The sequence below is a fragment of the Drosophila subpulchrella genome, chromosome 3R, assembly GCF_014743375.2.
Source record: "Drosophila subpulchrella strain 33 F10 #4 breed RU33 chromosome 3R, RU_Dsub_v1.1 Primary Assembly, whole genome shotgun sequence".
NCBI classification, from domain to species: domain Eukaryota; kingdom Metazoa; phylum Arthropoda; class Insecta; order Diptera; family Drosophilidae; genus Drosophila; species Drosophila subpulchrella.
This window is the reverse complement of record NC_050609.1, coordinates 13,898,278-13,915,084: the sequence shown is the minus strand read 5'-3', so window position 1 is coordinate 13,915,084 and position 16,807 is coordinate 13,898,278. Positions and strand designations below refer to the sequence as shown.

At 39.2% G+C, this 16,807-nt stretch overlaps 1 protein-coding gene across 4 annotated transcripts in view; it reads left to right on the top strand.

Annotated features, from left to right (window-relative positions):
* The first annotated feature begins 7,207 nt into the window (after positions 1 to 7,207).
* LOC119561618 (Down syndrome cell adhesion molecule-like protein Dscam2) overlaps positions 7,208 to 16,807 on the top strand; it is a 36,343-nt gene continuing 26,743 nt past the window's right edge. For 3 of the 4 annotated variants that reach the window (XM_037875204.1, XM_037875206.1, XM_037875207.1), the window contains exons 1-4: positions 7,208 to 7,269; positions 9,003 to 9,155; positions 15,354 to 15,624; positions 16,414 to 16,633. In XM_037875204.1, the coding sequence (XP_037731132.1) occupies positions 15,585 to 15,624; positions 16,414 to 16,633 (260 nt within the window). In that variant the 5' untranslated portion in view covers positions 7,208 to 7,269; positions 9,003 to 9,155; positions 15,354 to 15,584. The remainder of the gene's footprint in view (positions 7,270 to 9,002; positions 9,156 to 15,353; positions 15,625 to 16,413; positions 16,634 to 16,807) is intronic. The other variant, XM_037875205.1, reaches the window with a different exon arrangement.

Sequence of the window (16,807 nt, the reverse complement as noted above, 5' to 3'; positions counted from 1 at the left end):
GTGTTTATGGTTAAACAATGATACCAAGTAAGTCAAACAAGTTGGTAACGAATTTTGGGTTTAAAATGATATAGGATTAGGTATAAGTAGTAGGAACTCTTTTAACAGATAATTTTAGAAAGAAGCATTTATTGTTATTAAGTTGAAAAGATTTCTTCCATATATACGCTAAGTATTTTAAACAAATTATACAAAACGTAATTAACTCTGAAACTTTTGAGTTCTGTGCGTTATGACCTTCCGACTCCATTGTCTAACTTAGTCGCGGTTCAGAATTTGTCACAAATGCCACTTGATCCGCGAGGAGCCCTCATCAGCGGAACCCACGCCCCAAGGAGTTCCTTGCAGCACTCCCCTTAACCCCTTCTCGCCCCGCCCTTAACCCCCCTGTAGCATCCTTATCTCCGCCAGAACTCGACAAATGAAAGGGTCGCAATGACAACTCAATGAAAAAGTTAGGCATGCAAACTAAGGGCCGGGATGTGAAGAGCAGTGAAAGCAGGAACATGAAGTTTGATATCATTAAAGGCCACTTATGTGTCAAATGCAACACAGCCGCAATGACAGTGGCAGTGGCTGAGGCAGGACTCGCAGGACTCGAAGGACTCGCAGGGAGACGGGTGCCAAGAAGTCGACGGCACACTTAAATGTCATTGAAATTGAAGCTCACTTGACAAGTAATGCTGGCGCAACACAGCCGACCCCGCCCCCCCATACGCGCGTATGTGCAGTGCACCCACGCCTCTGGCCAGAAGGGGGGTTAACTTAAGTCAACTACACAAAAGCCATGTCAGCAGACGCTGACAGAACCGCCCCAAAGCCTGTCTCGCCTTTATAAAACTCGCCTGTGTGTGCGGCAAAATGTTCTGGCTTTTTTCCTGGTTAAGCCCGGGAAGATTGACATTATCTGAGGGCCTGAGTGATTTGCCAGCGAATGGAAAGAGGAACCAGAAACCCAAGGTAGCAGCGGAAAACGAAGCTATAATACCCTGATCAATCCGTGATGAGATGATACAGAATTGTAGGAAATACAACTAATCCTCTAAGAATACATAGCTATGAAATTAAATTAATTAGTTTGAAATCCAACAGCAAAACAAATAGTTTTCTAATTAATGATTAAATTAAATGCTCTATATCTGTTTAATAATGTATAAGCATTTTTAACTTATCAGTTAAAAAAAACTGTTGTATTTTATTGCTTGAAAACTGGCTTAAAACATAAACCTAAGATGCTGATTAAGGACCGTTTTTAACTCTGCATGGATATTTTATAGGCCCTGAACCCCCTTTTCAATTAAACTGCGGACGAGAAATCGGCCCTAAGACTGCGTTTAATTTATAGAGCAGAAAATGTCTATTTAACCGAGTTTTCCACTTAACGACAACACTATAATTCCCCTTTTGAGGGCATAAAAAGAAGAATAAGCGGCGACGAAGAGTTGACTGTCGCATAATTTTCATAATTGCATTGCCACGCATCAACGGAAATTGTGTGGCGCCAACAAGTCGATGTCAATAATTGCCTGGCAGTCCTGGATGTCCTTCGGCTGATGCTGCTGCTCCTGTTCCAATCTCTACCCACTCCGTCCTTCATCCGTTTGCCATTTACCATTTACAATTCACCATCGCCATCACCATAACCATCGCCATCTCCACCCGGCCAACGTGTCGTATGCGTAACCGCGCTGCATTCATCCTGCGGTCGAGCAATTTAAAAGCCACAAAAATGCATTAAAATCCGAGTGTGCGCATAAATTATTGCAGTTTCATTAACAAACATTTTCAGAGCGCTCTATGCAACGGCCTCCGTTCGCTGCACTCGTAATTAATCCCATGGCCGACTACTCATATTAAATGTGGGCTTAACTGATTTATGGTTTAAACAATTTGCCACTTGTCAATGCGCCCAGGTAGGTGGAATGACCGGCCGCAATATTTCCCGAGAACTCAATAAAAGTCAATGAAGCGTGCCAAATGAAGTCGGGGTTGCCTCGATTCCACAGGGTCTAAGTTTAGTTTTTGGCGAAACGAGCCACAATTTACCAGCTGAACGGGTCCAGAAAGTCTGCCAAAAACGATTAATTCGGCCAGCCGGAGGTGGGAGTTAAAAACTTTCGACCTACGCAGGGAAATTATCACAAACTATATCGACCATTTGTGAGTTTTGAATCGGTAAGCTGCTAACCCTTTGAAACTTTCACAATTAACACATTTGGCCTGCTAACGTGGGCGGCAGCAACAAGTGCTGCTCCTTTGGTTTCGACAATGAACTTTGCCCGCTGACTCACTGCTGCAAAGGCACTGAGAGAAATTGTACCCTAATAAGCTGGAAATGGTCAGGTAATGTTTTAAATATACTAGTATTCAGGCATCAACCGTCATAATTTAGGATAACCTTGTGATATTTTAAGTTATGTTTATGTTATGTTTAATTGTGTATATCAGTTTTGAATAATATAACTATATTATAAATAACTTAAACCTTTCTTAAATAAGTATTTTAAGAATCTTTGTGTATAGGCTATATAAAGAGCTGTAAATAAAATATTTCTCATGATTGTATTAAAATTGATAATGAAAGAAAGATATTTAGGTAATTACTTTAAAAAAGCTGTTATTTGGTATATATAATTAAATATTCTAAAAATATACTTACTTAAATATGTACTTATATACTTAACTATCTTAAAAAAGTTATAAAATAAAATTTAAATTATAAATATAATGTTAGAACGGTGTTATAATGTTTCTCATAAAAAACAAATCTTGTTAAATACTTGTACAAGCCGGGAAGCTAGATTCAGTTAGCTACGAAATTTAATAAAAGTAATAAAATGTTTAAATGTTAGAAATTGCAATCCAATGAACCAATAAATATTACCGAAATTTCTCCGAGTGTGGGTGACTTGGCATTACTGCTGCTTCCGTGGTTGTTGTAATATAATAAAACGCTTATTAAATTTTGCCGCTGTTATAACAAGCTGAGCAAGCACAGCCCACAAAATTGCTGCCCTGGGTGGCCGCAGCGCCACGCTTCCGATTCGTCCTCCATCTGGCAGTTGGTTCTTTACACTTTGCTCCTGGCTCTCGGTTCTAGGATCCTGGATGCTGGTTCCTGGATGCTGGGTGCTGAATGCTGCTCTATTTCTTGGCTTCATGATAATGATGCGGTTTTGTTATGGCTTTTTGTTGGCACGGGCACTGCCATCATCATCGGCACCACCACCACCACCACCGCCGCCCCACAGTTGCGGTCTGCACCACTCAACAAGGAAAGCAGACTTTCCCCACCCAAATACCCATCTACATCGACCAACCCCTCGAGTCGGAAAAACTTTTCGTGTACTGGCAAACACTTTTTCCTTAAACAACCCCCGAATGCTGTTGTTATTCTTGTTGCATTTGTGGCGACCGGCAAAAGTTCAGGGTATCCATTGCTGGGCAAATTTGCGGGGCCGTGAAAAGTCGAAAGGATAAGCATCCAAGTGGGAGTGGTCTGTATTAGCATTGTGCCACCAATGGCAGCTTAAATAATTTGCCTATTTTCGGGTCTTCTTTATTGTTGTGGCATAATTATGTTTTAATGACACTTTAAGCGCCATTTATAACAGCTCACAGGGGCGAAGTGTGTCGCCTGAAAGCTTAATCAACCTGAAATGAGTTCCGAAACTTTTGAAAACCCAAGTCGGTGGCAACTATTTGGGGGTCTTTAGGGTAATTGTGCTTAGGCTCCCTAACTTTCGGTGTGAAAAGCCACAGAAACTAAACAATAGAGGCGGGCTAATCAAGAGAATAATGATAATAATAATAATATTCAAATTCAATGATAACTAAATTTAATGCTATACATCAAGCAATAAAGGCAATCTATTTAAGAGTGAACTATTTTTGGTTGATACTTTTATGATGACTAACATTATTAGTTTAATAGTATATAAAATGTTTTTCTAACTACAGACTTAATCAGAAATGTTCCTAAATATTGTGTTTTAAACTATGATTTACAAATAGGTAATTATATATTTATTTTACTCTTCTGGAGTATCTTTGGTGGGATTTTCATAAAGAAGTTTTAACTAAAAGCATGCTCTCCATCAAAAACTATCATAAATATTCGCTTTAAGAACTGAATTTTATGCGTAACCCGTTCATAAGTCCGCCTGCCACCGGATGATAAATAAATCGCTGGCTGGCCATAAAACTCCCTTATGCCAACTTGAGTTCTACTCATTCAAACGCAACAAGACCTCTATGCAAAGGGGCCATTAAGCTCGTAAATCTAAAATTAAATGCCGAGATAAGCGGACTACGTAAATTATGCCATTTGCTGAGACCCGAGTTCGCAGCAAACAATTTCCGAGCCGTAAAGGCGCAAAAAAGCAGCACACCCTGCCACATGCCACATTACAATATAACTTGGCAAAAAGCAACAGGAATTCGAAGGCAAAAACAGCTCCAATAGCTATGTTGTTCATCCCAAATCCTTGGGCCTCTTTTGCCAATGTGCTGCGCCGCCAAATTATAACAATTTCGCCATTTATCTGAGAGGCTCATAAATGGCCAAAGTCATTTGTTTAAGCGTGCACACACACACACTCATTTCGGGATAAGCAAACTGGTGTCCTGACTCTTGTTTATGGGTGTCAGCTAATAATTCACTTAAGCTCTGTTGCATGAAATGCTTTTAAATTTAATTACAAAGCATTTTCTCCACACGGCACTCGGGCGTATACGTAATATCCCTGCTAAGCAGTCAGAGCATGTGAGAAACATGGCTTTGCTAGTACATACTTGGCAGAAATATTAATGACAGTGCAAATATGTTTGCCAGGCAATCGAGTTATGCAACTTCATTTGGCGCACGGCGATGATTTATCGGGAGAAATATGTACTGGGGAAAAAATATAGAATTTGTGGGGCTAAGGGCAATTAGAATATCAATCTTAAATTGAATTCGGAATTTAATAGGGACAAGCAAAGGCAAAAAATCCTCTTGTTTAATTTGATTATAAACATTATGTTGAAAATATATTTAAAAGACTTACCAAAAGTGATTTAGGCATGGCCATTTCTAATGATACAAGTTTTGTTTGAAAATTGGTAATAACCTTTTAGGAATATCCCTTGATTTTAATTTTAATTTTTTTCTCATTTGCAATTTATAAATAATGGGAAAAAAATATTATTTTAAAAGAAATGTATTCTACGTTTTCCAAATTTTTTTAAATTCATATCATAGATTTTTTTCTAGAGTTTATTATGCAAAAATGTATTGTATTACTAGCTTGATATAGTAATTTCATAGATTTATCCCCGTTCAGTGCCTGTTTGACCTGCGGCAATGATGAAAATCGAGTTGATTCATCATTTTTGGCGAGGTAAGCACATCATAATGGCTTTCGCCCTTGGGCTATTATTATGTGGCGGGAAAAGCGGAATAGCCCTCCACATTCGGCATGATATATGAAAATCATAATGCGCTTTGACAGCCGTAACCCTCGAGAGCCTCTCACTCGCCCGCATTTGTGTCTAAATAAGTGGCAACCCATGCGAGTTGGTTCGTTCGCTTTCCGTTTGCCCTAGGTCAAGTATTTTTTGAAAACTTTTCAAGCGCCGCCAGTGGAAAACCTCTGCCGTCGCCGACGTCGAAAGAGCGCGCATGCGCATGGTTTTTGTTGACAGCAGAGAAATGCGAGGGAAAGCAACACGTGCTTGCCAATATTTTGCGGGTGTTTTGGGTGGGAAAAATGAAGGGTAAACAAATAAATAAACAACAACAGAATGTGTGAGTGCAAAACTGAATGACAGTTTACGCTAAAAGTCGCGTAGTAAAATATGACAAAAAAAAAAAAAAGAGTGGGACGTTGTGTTGGTTGTTTTGGGTGGTTTTTGGGTTCGGGGATTCTGTTGGCATGTGTATCATGCTTTATGTAGCATAACTTTTGGCGCCAAAGTGGCATTCGTGCAGCGGACAGTCGGCGTGATTTATGATGTCACATGTCGCCGCAGAGGTGATGAAGTGCCCAATGCAGTCGGAATGCAGTAAAAGCGGATTTAACATTCAATGGGCGGGCAGCGAAATAAATACAAATAGAAAGCTGATGCATGATATACGAGTTAGATGTTGTGCTTATTTTATTCTCGCACAAATACCAGGCTGAGAAGTGCTAAATCACATTTTGCTTTGTGTTCAACGCTGTCGAATGGGGATCTATGTCTTATTGTCACATATTTATGATACAACATATTTTGAATAACCCAAGGTATACTTTAAAAACTAAACAGAAAGTTATGGTTTATTTTTGGGTGCTTTGAAATTGTAGTTAAATTATTAAATTATTAATCTATATTATTATTAAAAAAATAGATTTAATTTGGATTTTCATAATCTTCAAAATATTAAGCAATAAGAAAATATAAAAACAGTATGTGTTATTAAGTTTTTCCTTATTTATTTATATCTACTTGTTAAATTTCTAATTTTTTGTAAACATTTTTTAAAACTTATTTATCTGTCATAAAAAATAATTAAGTAAAATAATATTTTTTGGGAATATTACGTGACTTAGTAAGACCTGTTAATCAAAATTCCTTTGAAACATATTGCTATATGTTATGAATCATAACTTATTATATCATGAATTTTATATTAAATTTTTTGTACCCTATAGAGACTTTGTAAATATTTAAAATGTCCTTAAATAAAGATGTATGTAGATATCCTTGTTGCAGTCATTCACGGAAATGTCAACAGCCGCAGAGCAACAACAAGTGAACGCCACCCACTACGCCCCCTCGCTCACTCTCTTTCTATGCTCTTTGGCCTCCCCATGTTGTATTTTTCTCTTTCCAGCTCCCCAAAGGATAAAGCCAGACAGATAGTTAAGAGCGCAGAGGTCCTGAGAGAGAAGAGAAATGCCGAAGGATGCGCTGACGCCGGCGCTGCGCTGACTGCTCAGCCGACTTCGCAGTCGGCGTCGTTCGATTGTGGGCCACGAGTGGCAACAGTTGCAGTAACGGCCCCAAAAGTGGGAGGCGCTGGGTGGGCGGGTTAATGGGTGGTCCTGCTTAAAAGCGGGGCTGTGTGTGTGTGCCAAACGATTACGCTGACAGAGATAAGCCAAAGCGACAGGACGAGGGCAGCGCTGCGACGCAGCAGCGACGTCGGCAGCGCAGGACGACTGTAGGATTCAGTCATTGCCGGCGTTTCGAACTGTTTGGACGTGTCAAGCGGACGAAATCGGGATTTCGCAAATAGTTGCCAGCGTTAGTGTTTTAGTATTAGTTAAGCATCGGCCCACACACACACACACACACACTCATACTCACATACACAAACAAGGATAAACTATCCGGCGAGTGTGCGTGTGTGTTAGGCACTATTTGGGGATTTAATGGAAAAAGCATTAATGGATGCTGCCTCTGGGAATGACTGTAGTGCCAACGGTGATAGTGGCCAGTGCTCGAGTGTGTGGGCGAGTGTGTGCGGGCTAAAAGGGATAAATACACAGAAAATAATTATCAATAGTTATAGCTGATTATCAGTTAAATACACTTCTCTTCTATTGAAGACTATAAGCCAAATATCATGAAAGTTTCTCAAGTGATAACTAATTACCACTTTTCTATTTTTACTAAGGTTCATAGATTTTCTAAGGTTTAAATATGAAAGCTTAAACATTATTAGATTTCATAAAGGGAACCAATGTTTACCAATTTAAAAAAAATTGCAATCACTTAAAATCAATTTCTATTACAAAATACAAATGTGGGTAAACTTTAATAATTTAGGAATAACTTTAAAAATATTGGAAAAATCAAAAAATATTTATTTTATTTTAGAATTTTTAAGTATTAAAATTTTTATTATAAAAAGTTTGCGATAGAAGAGGTTTTTACGAAACTAATAACTTTTTTACTAGTAGTTCAAAGTAAATATTAAACAAATTATAAATTACCAAAAGCATTAATTTTTAATTTATTGAACCTTATTTTTGTTAGTGGAAGAAGATAAAGTCTAAGGCCCAAAACATTCTCCCAGTGCATCCATCAATGTTTCGGCATCTGTGAGATTTTAATGTGTATGTGTGCCGCTGCCTAAAACTATGCAGCGCAATTTTCAAGCTGACATTTTGTTTGCTCGCCCCTATACATATATGGATGTGCGTGTGTGTTGGCCCGTGAGTGGTGTTTGGTTTTATCGTGGATTTTACTGACTTCACGGGTTATTTGTCCGCCCGAATGTGTTCATAAAAAAATGTAACAAAAGTGGATTTTCGCTGGGCCGCCTGAAACGCTTACGCTTTGTGTACACACGGGCTGCTAACATCCTAACGGAACCGGAAACGGAAGCTGCTGGTGCATACACAAAACCCACACACACACACACACACACACACTCACCGTCAAACAGCGAAAAACGGACCCCTGGCAAGTGGATAAAGTAAATTGAATAAAAGGTGAAATAATTTGAGCGCTAAGCAGGCCGAATGTTGGCTAATGGAAAAGTGTGAAAAAGGTTTTTGTTGGCCAAGTGAAACCCCATTCCCCCGCCCCCGATCAAAAGAGGGCCAAAGGAAAGACCGGGAAAAACACCGGCGAATATTTTCGTTTTTGGGGGAAAAATGCAAATGTAGCGTTGACTTTTTGCGGGAATTTATGGAGCGGCAAATTGAATCGAATGGCCACCGAGATGTCAGCGATGACGTGCCGTGAAGCATGTGCCGTGCGATTATCAAAGTGTGATAAAAGTGCGGCAACAATGGCCAAAAGAAAGTGGAGGAAAAAGTCCGAAAAAATGGCAGAGAAATGGTGGAGGGAATACGGGGAATCGCAAGTCCATAAAAATTTACCGTCTATGCACTGCGTATAATTTATGGTCGCGATTCCTTCTCTTTTCTCCAACGTTTCTCCATATTTTTTGCGGGCAAACCACCTTTTTGGCAATTGTTGAATGCAGCCGCAGAATATGCCATGATTTTTTCCGTTCCACCATCTAGCATATGTAAGCTGCCAGACATATGTGTTAGTGTTCCGGGCAAGCTGCCAAAAATAATAAAATCACAATCCCATGCCAGACGACCATCCCACCCATATAAGCAAGGGATCCTGCAGCCAGGACGAAGCATTTTTCGGAACTGCAAGATAACGAGGTAATTTCACTGAATGATTCGCAGTTTTCGCCGCTTGTTTGTTGCTTAGTCTAAGCAAATTGAGTTGCCATCTTCGCTTGGCCAACAAAAATTGGTTTGCTTTTTCGGTTTTTGCTTTCTCTCATTTTTGGTTTTTGCTTCTGGGATGGAAGCCGCAAGCTGTTGAATTATGCATTGCCCGGAGATAAGCTGAATATGTTGCACAAGGCTGCCAATTCCAGTTCGACTGGCCATCGGGGGCTTTCGCCTGGCTGTGTGGGGGATCCATTAAATTTTAATCTCGAAAAATATTTGTATGCAACGGGTGCGACTGTGGAGCCAATCTTGAAGAGTTATCCCAGATAGCGAGCGCACAAAGCAAAAGGAATGTGGTCAAGGGAAAAATTTACATTTTATTGGAAATTCTATTCGAATCGGTTGAGTTTCACACAAAAAAATAAGGAAACCCACCTTTTCTTCATTTTCCTGAGTGCCACTGCATTCTGCTAGTCTGTTTGATAGCAACTTGGTTTCCAACAATTCTTAGGGCTTGGAGTTTTTTTTCGAAATATGTGCATTCATATCATTTTTATTCCCTTTGCAATTCTTAAACTTAACTTAATATAATTGCTGAAAATACCTAATGTTGCCTTTAAGATGGCGGCAGATTTTCGCTTTTTATCCAGTCCACTGAACTTCCTAGCAGATATAATCGTCGCTGTCATTACAGCTGCATTTAGCGGTCTCATTACGTTTTTATGTCTTCCACATTCACGCCAAATTACTTCCTCATTTGACACCTCCAGCAGCTATCAAGCGGAAAATTTTAAAGAGTTGTGAGCAGAGTTCGCTGCCAGCGGTTGTACCAATTAAATTTATTTGTTGGACCAGCCAGCGATGTCACCGCCATGGCCAACGTCCTCGCAATACACTCAAGTCAACTTTATTCATAATAACAACAAGGACCCCTCGCTGCACGACAGCATAGCCAGTGCACAGAGAAAAATTATCCTATAGTTAAATTAAAATTTTAAAAAATGTCTAAATATGTTCAATATACTTTATGAAGACTTAGAAAATTTGACTTGCAATATAAGGCTTATAAAATTTAACATGAAAATTAAAATGTATCTTAGAGATATAAATTTAAATATTCAAGGATCTAAAGTAGATATGGGTAATATCGACACATTTTTAAAGAAGATCTTTCATTTTTAGCAGTGCATCAACAGCGACTAAACAAAGGCACTCGAAAACGCCCGAGGGCCAAGAACAAAGATACAGCGGCATCCCAGAAAGCTCGGGGGTTTGTCAATGTGACAATGCAGCATCGCTGAACCGTTGGCTGTGGACCCCTCGCAGATATATGTACGAACGTATCTGTAGAATCCGGATCCCAAAGGGCGGACGGTTGCAACGGCAGGCGATGAACAATAGAAAGTTGCCATGGCAGAAAAAATATGCGCGCCCATTACATTTTGTTGCCGTGCCTCATTTTTCTTGTTGCCCTTCTAGACAACCGCTGTTGTGCCCGAATTGATGTTATATAAAAGGTGGCCAAACATTTGTAGGGACACGCGATATCGGGGAAGGGAGGGAGGACCGGGGGCAATGTGAATGGGTCGGGCAGGGCGAAATGTTATTAGGTGGCTCGTCGCCTTTGCATTTCCGGTGGCCCATCCTCGGAAGCCATTCCCCAGTTGTAGAAAGCAGCAGTGAAAGAAATCTTTTATATAATTAGGTTTAAAAAAAAGAAGAGTAATTATAAAGAAAAATGTTTCTTTGCTATTAAGTTGCACTACAACATTATTTTGTGGATGATCTAATTGGAATTTATTCACATCATAAGGCTTAAAAGTGTTAGAGTTGTTTTGTGTCTGTAGAGAAACTTACTAGTCCCTTGAAAGACTTAAAAATACGTTGAAAATGGAACTTTAGATAAAATAAATTACTAAAACTAAAAAGACTATTATTAAACATTTTTATATACAGAGAAAACAAATTTATAAAAGTATTACACTGGAAAATTTGATGGTCTTAAGAAAAGTCCTATGGCAAAACCTAAATTGATTGAAAACGTTTTGAAAATAGTTATCAAAATGTTATCAAGCATTTCTCATCTAAAAATCAAAAAAAAACAACTAGTGATCGTACTTCTCCTCTCCCATTTTTAATTTGCAGTGTAGTCTTAGCCTCATTTCAGTTCGGTTCATCCTGAACTATAGACCAGGTCGGGAGTACATTGTTCCAGTGTCCGTTTTGTTTCGCAGCCATAGCTCTGGCCATTTACTAGAACGTGGTCCGCGACGGATGCTCTTTGACTTGCGGCCAAGAGCCTTTGTTGGCTATAACCAAAGAGTTGCACTTCAGTCTCGGCGAGTGCAAATGGATCCATTGTTCCGGGTCTTTCGCATTAGGCCCGAGCGCAGGGATCCTGAAGTGGGTGCTGCCTACAGGAAATTGCTGGGGTGGCGAGGAATGGGGACCGGCTTTAAGTCACCTTTAAACCCCCGGCTGACAGGAAGTCGGGCATATAAATTGCCAAGCTGTCAACCAGCGCTAAACGCAAACACATCCGCCCCAAAGTGCTGCGAATATGTACTATGGTTGTACTTGTTCCCATACGTACATATATGCAACACCTTTTGCATGCGAGAACAAAAAGAAAACAAACATTGCAGGTGACGAGCATTAAAACGATTCAACAGCTCCGTCTCAAAGCAAGAAAAATTATATTGCTTAACGCCTGCAACACCGGCCCACATGAGCCACCACCCACTGCCTACTACCAACCGACCTACTCCCACTCCTTTCACCGGATAAGGGCGTGGCAGCGGCGGATGCAGCAACGTTTAACCTCAGCCAGGGCATAAGAGGATCACTGAAAAAAATTCACTTAACTTGGGCATTGTGCAATTTAAAAAAACCTTATAAATGCGATTGTAAGAAATTCCTGAACAATTGTTTCTTAAAATGTTTTATGATATATCATATATCATATATAATATAATATATATCATATATATCATATCATATATATCATATATCCATAAATATATATAAGAAGGGTGTTTCTACTCAGACTAATTTCTCCAAATTTATTATAGTATGAATATTCCACTAATATCTCTAAGCCTTATAAGCATTTTTGAGCTAGATCATCATTAGTTTATAAAAATCTCTCAGCATTGATCGGCAATTGTTAGGCTTAGATCGCGTTTTAAATAAATAGTATAATTTATACCTTTGTAAATATATATTTTTTTAAGCATACCCATTTTTAAATCATGAAATGATTGCACTTTTTCGCCCAGTGTTTTTGGGATCAGGGGGTGATTTTCGCTCGACTGCCTCGGCAACACATGAAGGCATGACCACGTTGCCTTTGAATTGTTGCCTTCGCTATTGCTTTTGCTGTTTGTTGTGGCGTTCCGCACTTAAAGCCTTTCACGGCACACAAATCCTGGAGTGGGGAAAAGAGGTGAGAAATAAAAAATGAAAACATCCATCCACTCGTGAGCTCAAGGTGCATGCTGAGCAAAGGACTCCCGAGGAGTATCCGTTGCATTGGCTAGCGTTCCGCAATGGGAAGTGGCCTGTTTTCGGGGATTCCATTGTGCAAGATTGATTGCCCGCTACGAATTGTTTCCACGTTGCCGGAGATGAACTCAATGTAGCTAATGGATGAGCTCAGGGAAAGAATCAGAGGGCTCTTATCACCTTTTATTAGATTTTACAAAGTACGCCATTTTTTTTTTGGATTAAATCAAGATACAATTTAACAAGGAATTTACTAGGAATTTAAAACGCTGATAATACCATTTTCCATTGTCGTTTGATTTGATGACTTCATTTTGACTCTTAATTTTATTTCCCAAAAGCGAATTTAAATAGATCCGCAAAATAATGCCTGAAATGACAGCACTATGGAGCTTAAAAGTTAGTTGTAAAATGGTTTATTCATTGTCAATTACGAAAATGTTGGTAGCAGCCGGCCATGGAGTCAAAAAATAACTGCTAAATTCACACAACTGGATTACCAAAGCAAATAAACAGTTGTTATAATCAACGTCGCACACATAACACTAAAATAAATAAACAAGGGCAGAACTCAGTTACAAAAAGCTTATATAATCCAGAGTGACACAACTAAAGCGGCGTCCACATATTTAGTGTCAAATTTGCTGACAGTTAGCAGTTATGACACCCGACACACAAGCCAAAGTAATCGCTTTGCGAGGGCGCAGGACGAAGGACGAGGGGAGCAGGATGTGGCTGGTATCCTGTCAGTTGAGGCTGGCCCACCTCCGCCGGCGGAGGGATCCCGAAGTCAGACAGTTGGACGGGACAAAGGCGTGGAAAATAAAAACTCATTAAAAATGAAAGAGCTAACACCCACACGCAGCCCCTTCTGTGTGTGTGTGTGTGTCTTTCTGCAAGGACTCTAAGGACGATGCCGTCCAAGTGCTGAGCAAAGAAGCGAATTGCTCGTGGCAAATCGCTCAACAAAAGACGCTCCCAGAATAAACAAATCATTTTAAATTCTCAATTAAATGCAAACAGAGATGCCTCCGCCCATATGTGCCTGCTGAAAAGGTGTCAAGTTGCAAACATTAAAAGAACTCTTCAGTGTGACCCTCACCGCCTACTTTCCCGCCCCTTTTGAAAATTCTTAGCACACACCAGCCTCGAAAATACACAGAAAAAAGCAGATTTATCATCTAATAAATTGATATTTTTGTAGGCCAGACACCAATGCTAAGATTTATCAACAATATTCTGGTTTTCATATCAAGAAGAGACTTAGGACTTATTTGTTAGGCCTAAGACAGCTGGATCAAAACGCATATTTTCTTTAAGAAGTATGGAATTTTTAATTTTAAAGTATTTAAGTTGTTTTACCGATTTTTCACTAATACTTACTTTGCTTAAAATTTGATAATTGCTTTTAGATTAATACTTTACACTTAAAAATGAATGTTCAATCAAAGTCTAAAAACTATATTTCTAAAAAAATCCACAGTTTTGTCCATAAAATAAAATGAATGTCAAAATAAATTCCAGAATAAATTTCTTGTGTTAAAATCCACACGATGTTCATTAAACTAAAGACTCAATTTACTATACCTTAAAGACTGAGAGCCTTCTAAAATTCTTTTATAATTCCCCAAAATTTGTTCTCTGTACGATCCAATGTCTGTCGATTTTGTGTAATGGGTGTCATGATGATGTTTATTTAGTCGCTAAGCTAAGTGCCCGACTGGCTAAGGAAACGAGAAGGAAAATCGAGATGGGCGGCAAAGGATTCGGCTCGACGCTTTTCGCCCGGCTGTTGAACCCCTGCTCCTCGACCTCAAAACATGTTTATGTCTTCTTCATTGTAGTCGGCAGCCCGTGCGAGGGGTAAACTTGGCCCGGGCCATTCCGAATAAAATTTAATGATGGCAAAAGTCATTCATTTCGTATGCTCGCTCATAAATACTCGTTAAATGTATTTGCCAAGAGCTCTACAGCAATGCAAACGCAGGATTTCCCTCGTTTTCTGTGTGCTCGGTATGTGTGTTCTCTGCATGCGAAGGTTGCTTCTGTTGGGGGTAGATATTACGAGAATAGGAGCCCCCAATTCACAGTACTGATGTTGATTTCTCGCCTCTGTCGTCATGTGTTTTCAAGTTTCGGTATATTTATATAGCACTTTGTGTATTCTGTATTTCGAAATGTTGTAATTGTCCCTTGGATTGTTTACAAAGCTTCGTTTGAAAATCGCTGAATGAGCCCATAACCTTTACATCGCAAATGATTTGAACTTGACATGAAGATGGGGTATAAAGTTTTAAAGTTTAAAATTAAAATATTCATTTTGGGTTTTTATTAGCAGCAAAATTATTTTCACAAATTCGTTTTTAATCTGCAATTCATAGGAATACATTTTGTAGACATCAAAAAATCAAAACGAAAATCCCTGAAAGCTTAAACCACACACGTAACGAAATTAAATCTAAAGCAATCCTTTTGAGCGTATTTATTTTAATTTGACTTATCCCAATTTAGTTGTCCATGCAGACTTCTGCCATATACGTACATATAATTGCTGAACTAACTTATTTTGCTTTAAAAATGCAAACTTTTACATTTTCGGCAGCCAAACAATAGAATGAAAACATTTTCATAATGCATATGTAAATTAAACTGTTGGCTTTCGTCTTCTATGCATTTCAGGTGGCTGAGCAACATCAAAAACGACTGAAATTTCCCCAAATAGAAACTGAAATAATAACAGCAGCAAGGGGCTTAAACAAAAGCCAAACATAAGAAAAGCCACACAGAAAGAGCAGTATATGTTCATATTGGAAAAACAAACAAGCCGGATACAAGGAGAAGCTGCTGGAAAAATAAACGAGACTAAATTTAATTTCCTACAGGCCACACATTGGATTTTCATGCAACGATATGAGTTTATTAGAGCCTCCTTGTCTTGCCCTGACAAAAGGTGAGTTTTTCAAGTCAAGATAACTCATATTTAAAGGGGTTATTTATTGGAGTGCATACACTAAAAAAGAATTTGCCATGAATTTTTGAATATATTGAGTTACTGACGAACAGTTTTTTTTTTCAAATTAAGTGAATTTAAATAAATTAAATTAAAATACATTTTTTCTAGTATTTATAAATCTGTAACCAGTGACTATAAATGCTTATCAATAAGTTAAAATATGGTGAACGGACTTAAACATTTCCTTATTCTATTTTGAAATTAAGTATTTACTTTAAGCTTTATTTATTTTAAACCATTTTTAAGAGCTACTTGTGTATTTTCACTAAATTTTTTCAAGTACTAAAAATGATAACAAATTGGGTCTCTAAAATGAATAAATAAATCATTTCCCTAACAAGTTCTCAATGATAGCTTTATATTTTTTTAATGGGTTGTAGCCTTTAGACAGCTGAAACTGTATAAATGTATATCAAAAATGTTGGCTGCAGGTTGCAACCGCTAAGTCGCTTCCAAGTGGCTTGGCTCAGCAGTCAAGTGCCGCCTAATGTGAGTCTGAATATGAATATGAATGTGAATCTGAATCTGAATCAAGCGCTCGCTGGCGGCTGGCGAAATGAAGCCGAAGCCAAATTAACCGCATTTATGAGTTGCACTCGTACACGAGTTGCACAAAATACAACCACACACATATTCATGGCGAAATGCCGGCAGCTGTGGCGGCATTAAAGTTTTAAACAAGCTATATGGCGACAATGTTGGTAATTAACCTACCACCCTTTTTAGCGCTGCTTTTGGGAGTGTTGCTACTGGCGGTCCTTGCCACGCCCCTTTTGGCCACAAGCGGCTTACGGGTGCCCACATTCCTGCTGGAGCCCGCTCCCCGGCTGCTCTTCGGCAACGACACGGGCGCCCAGGTGACCTGCACCGCCCACGGCAGCCCGCCGCCCCTCGTGTCCTGGGTCCTGCGGGACGGATCGCTGGCCACCCAGGTGCCGGGCCTCAGGTAAGTTCCTGCGGTCTCCGCCACATTGCACTTGTGTAGTAATAAGCGGATGTGAGCCACGTACACTGCGGGAAAAAGTGTGGCATACAAATTACCATTTAAATAATAAATGTTGGTGTAACAAGTGAGGATTTATAAATTTTATTTTAATCAACAATAATTTCAGGATTGAAA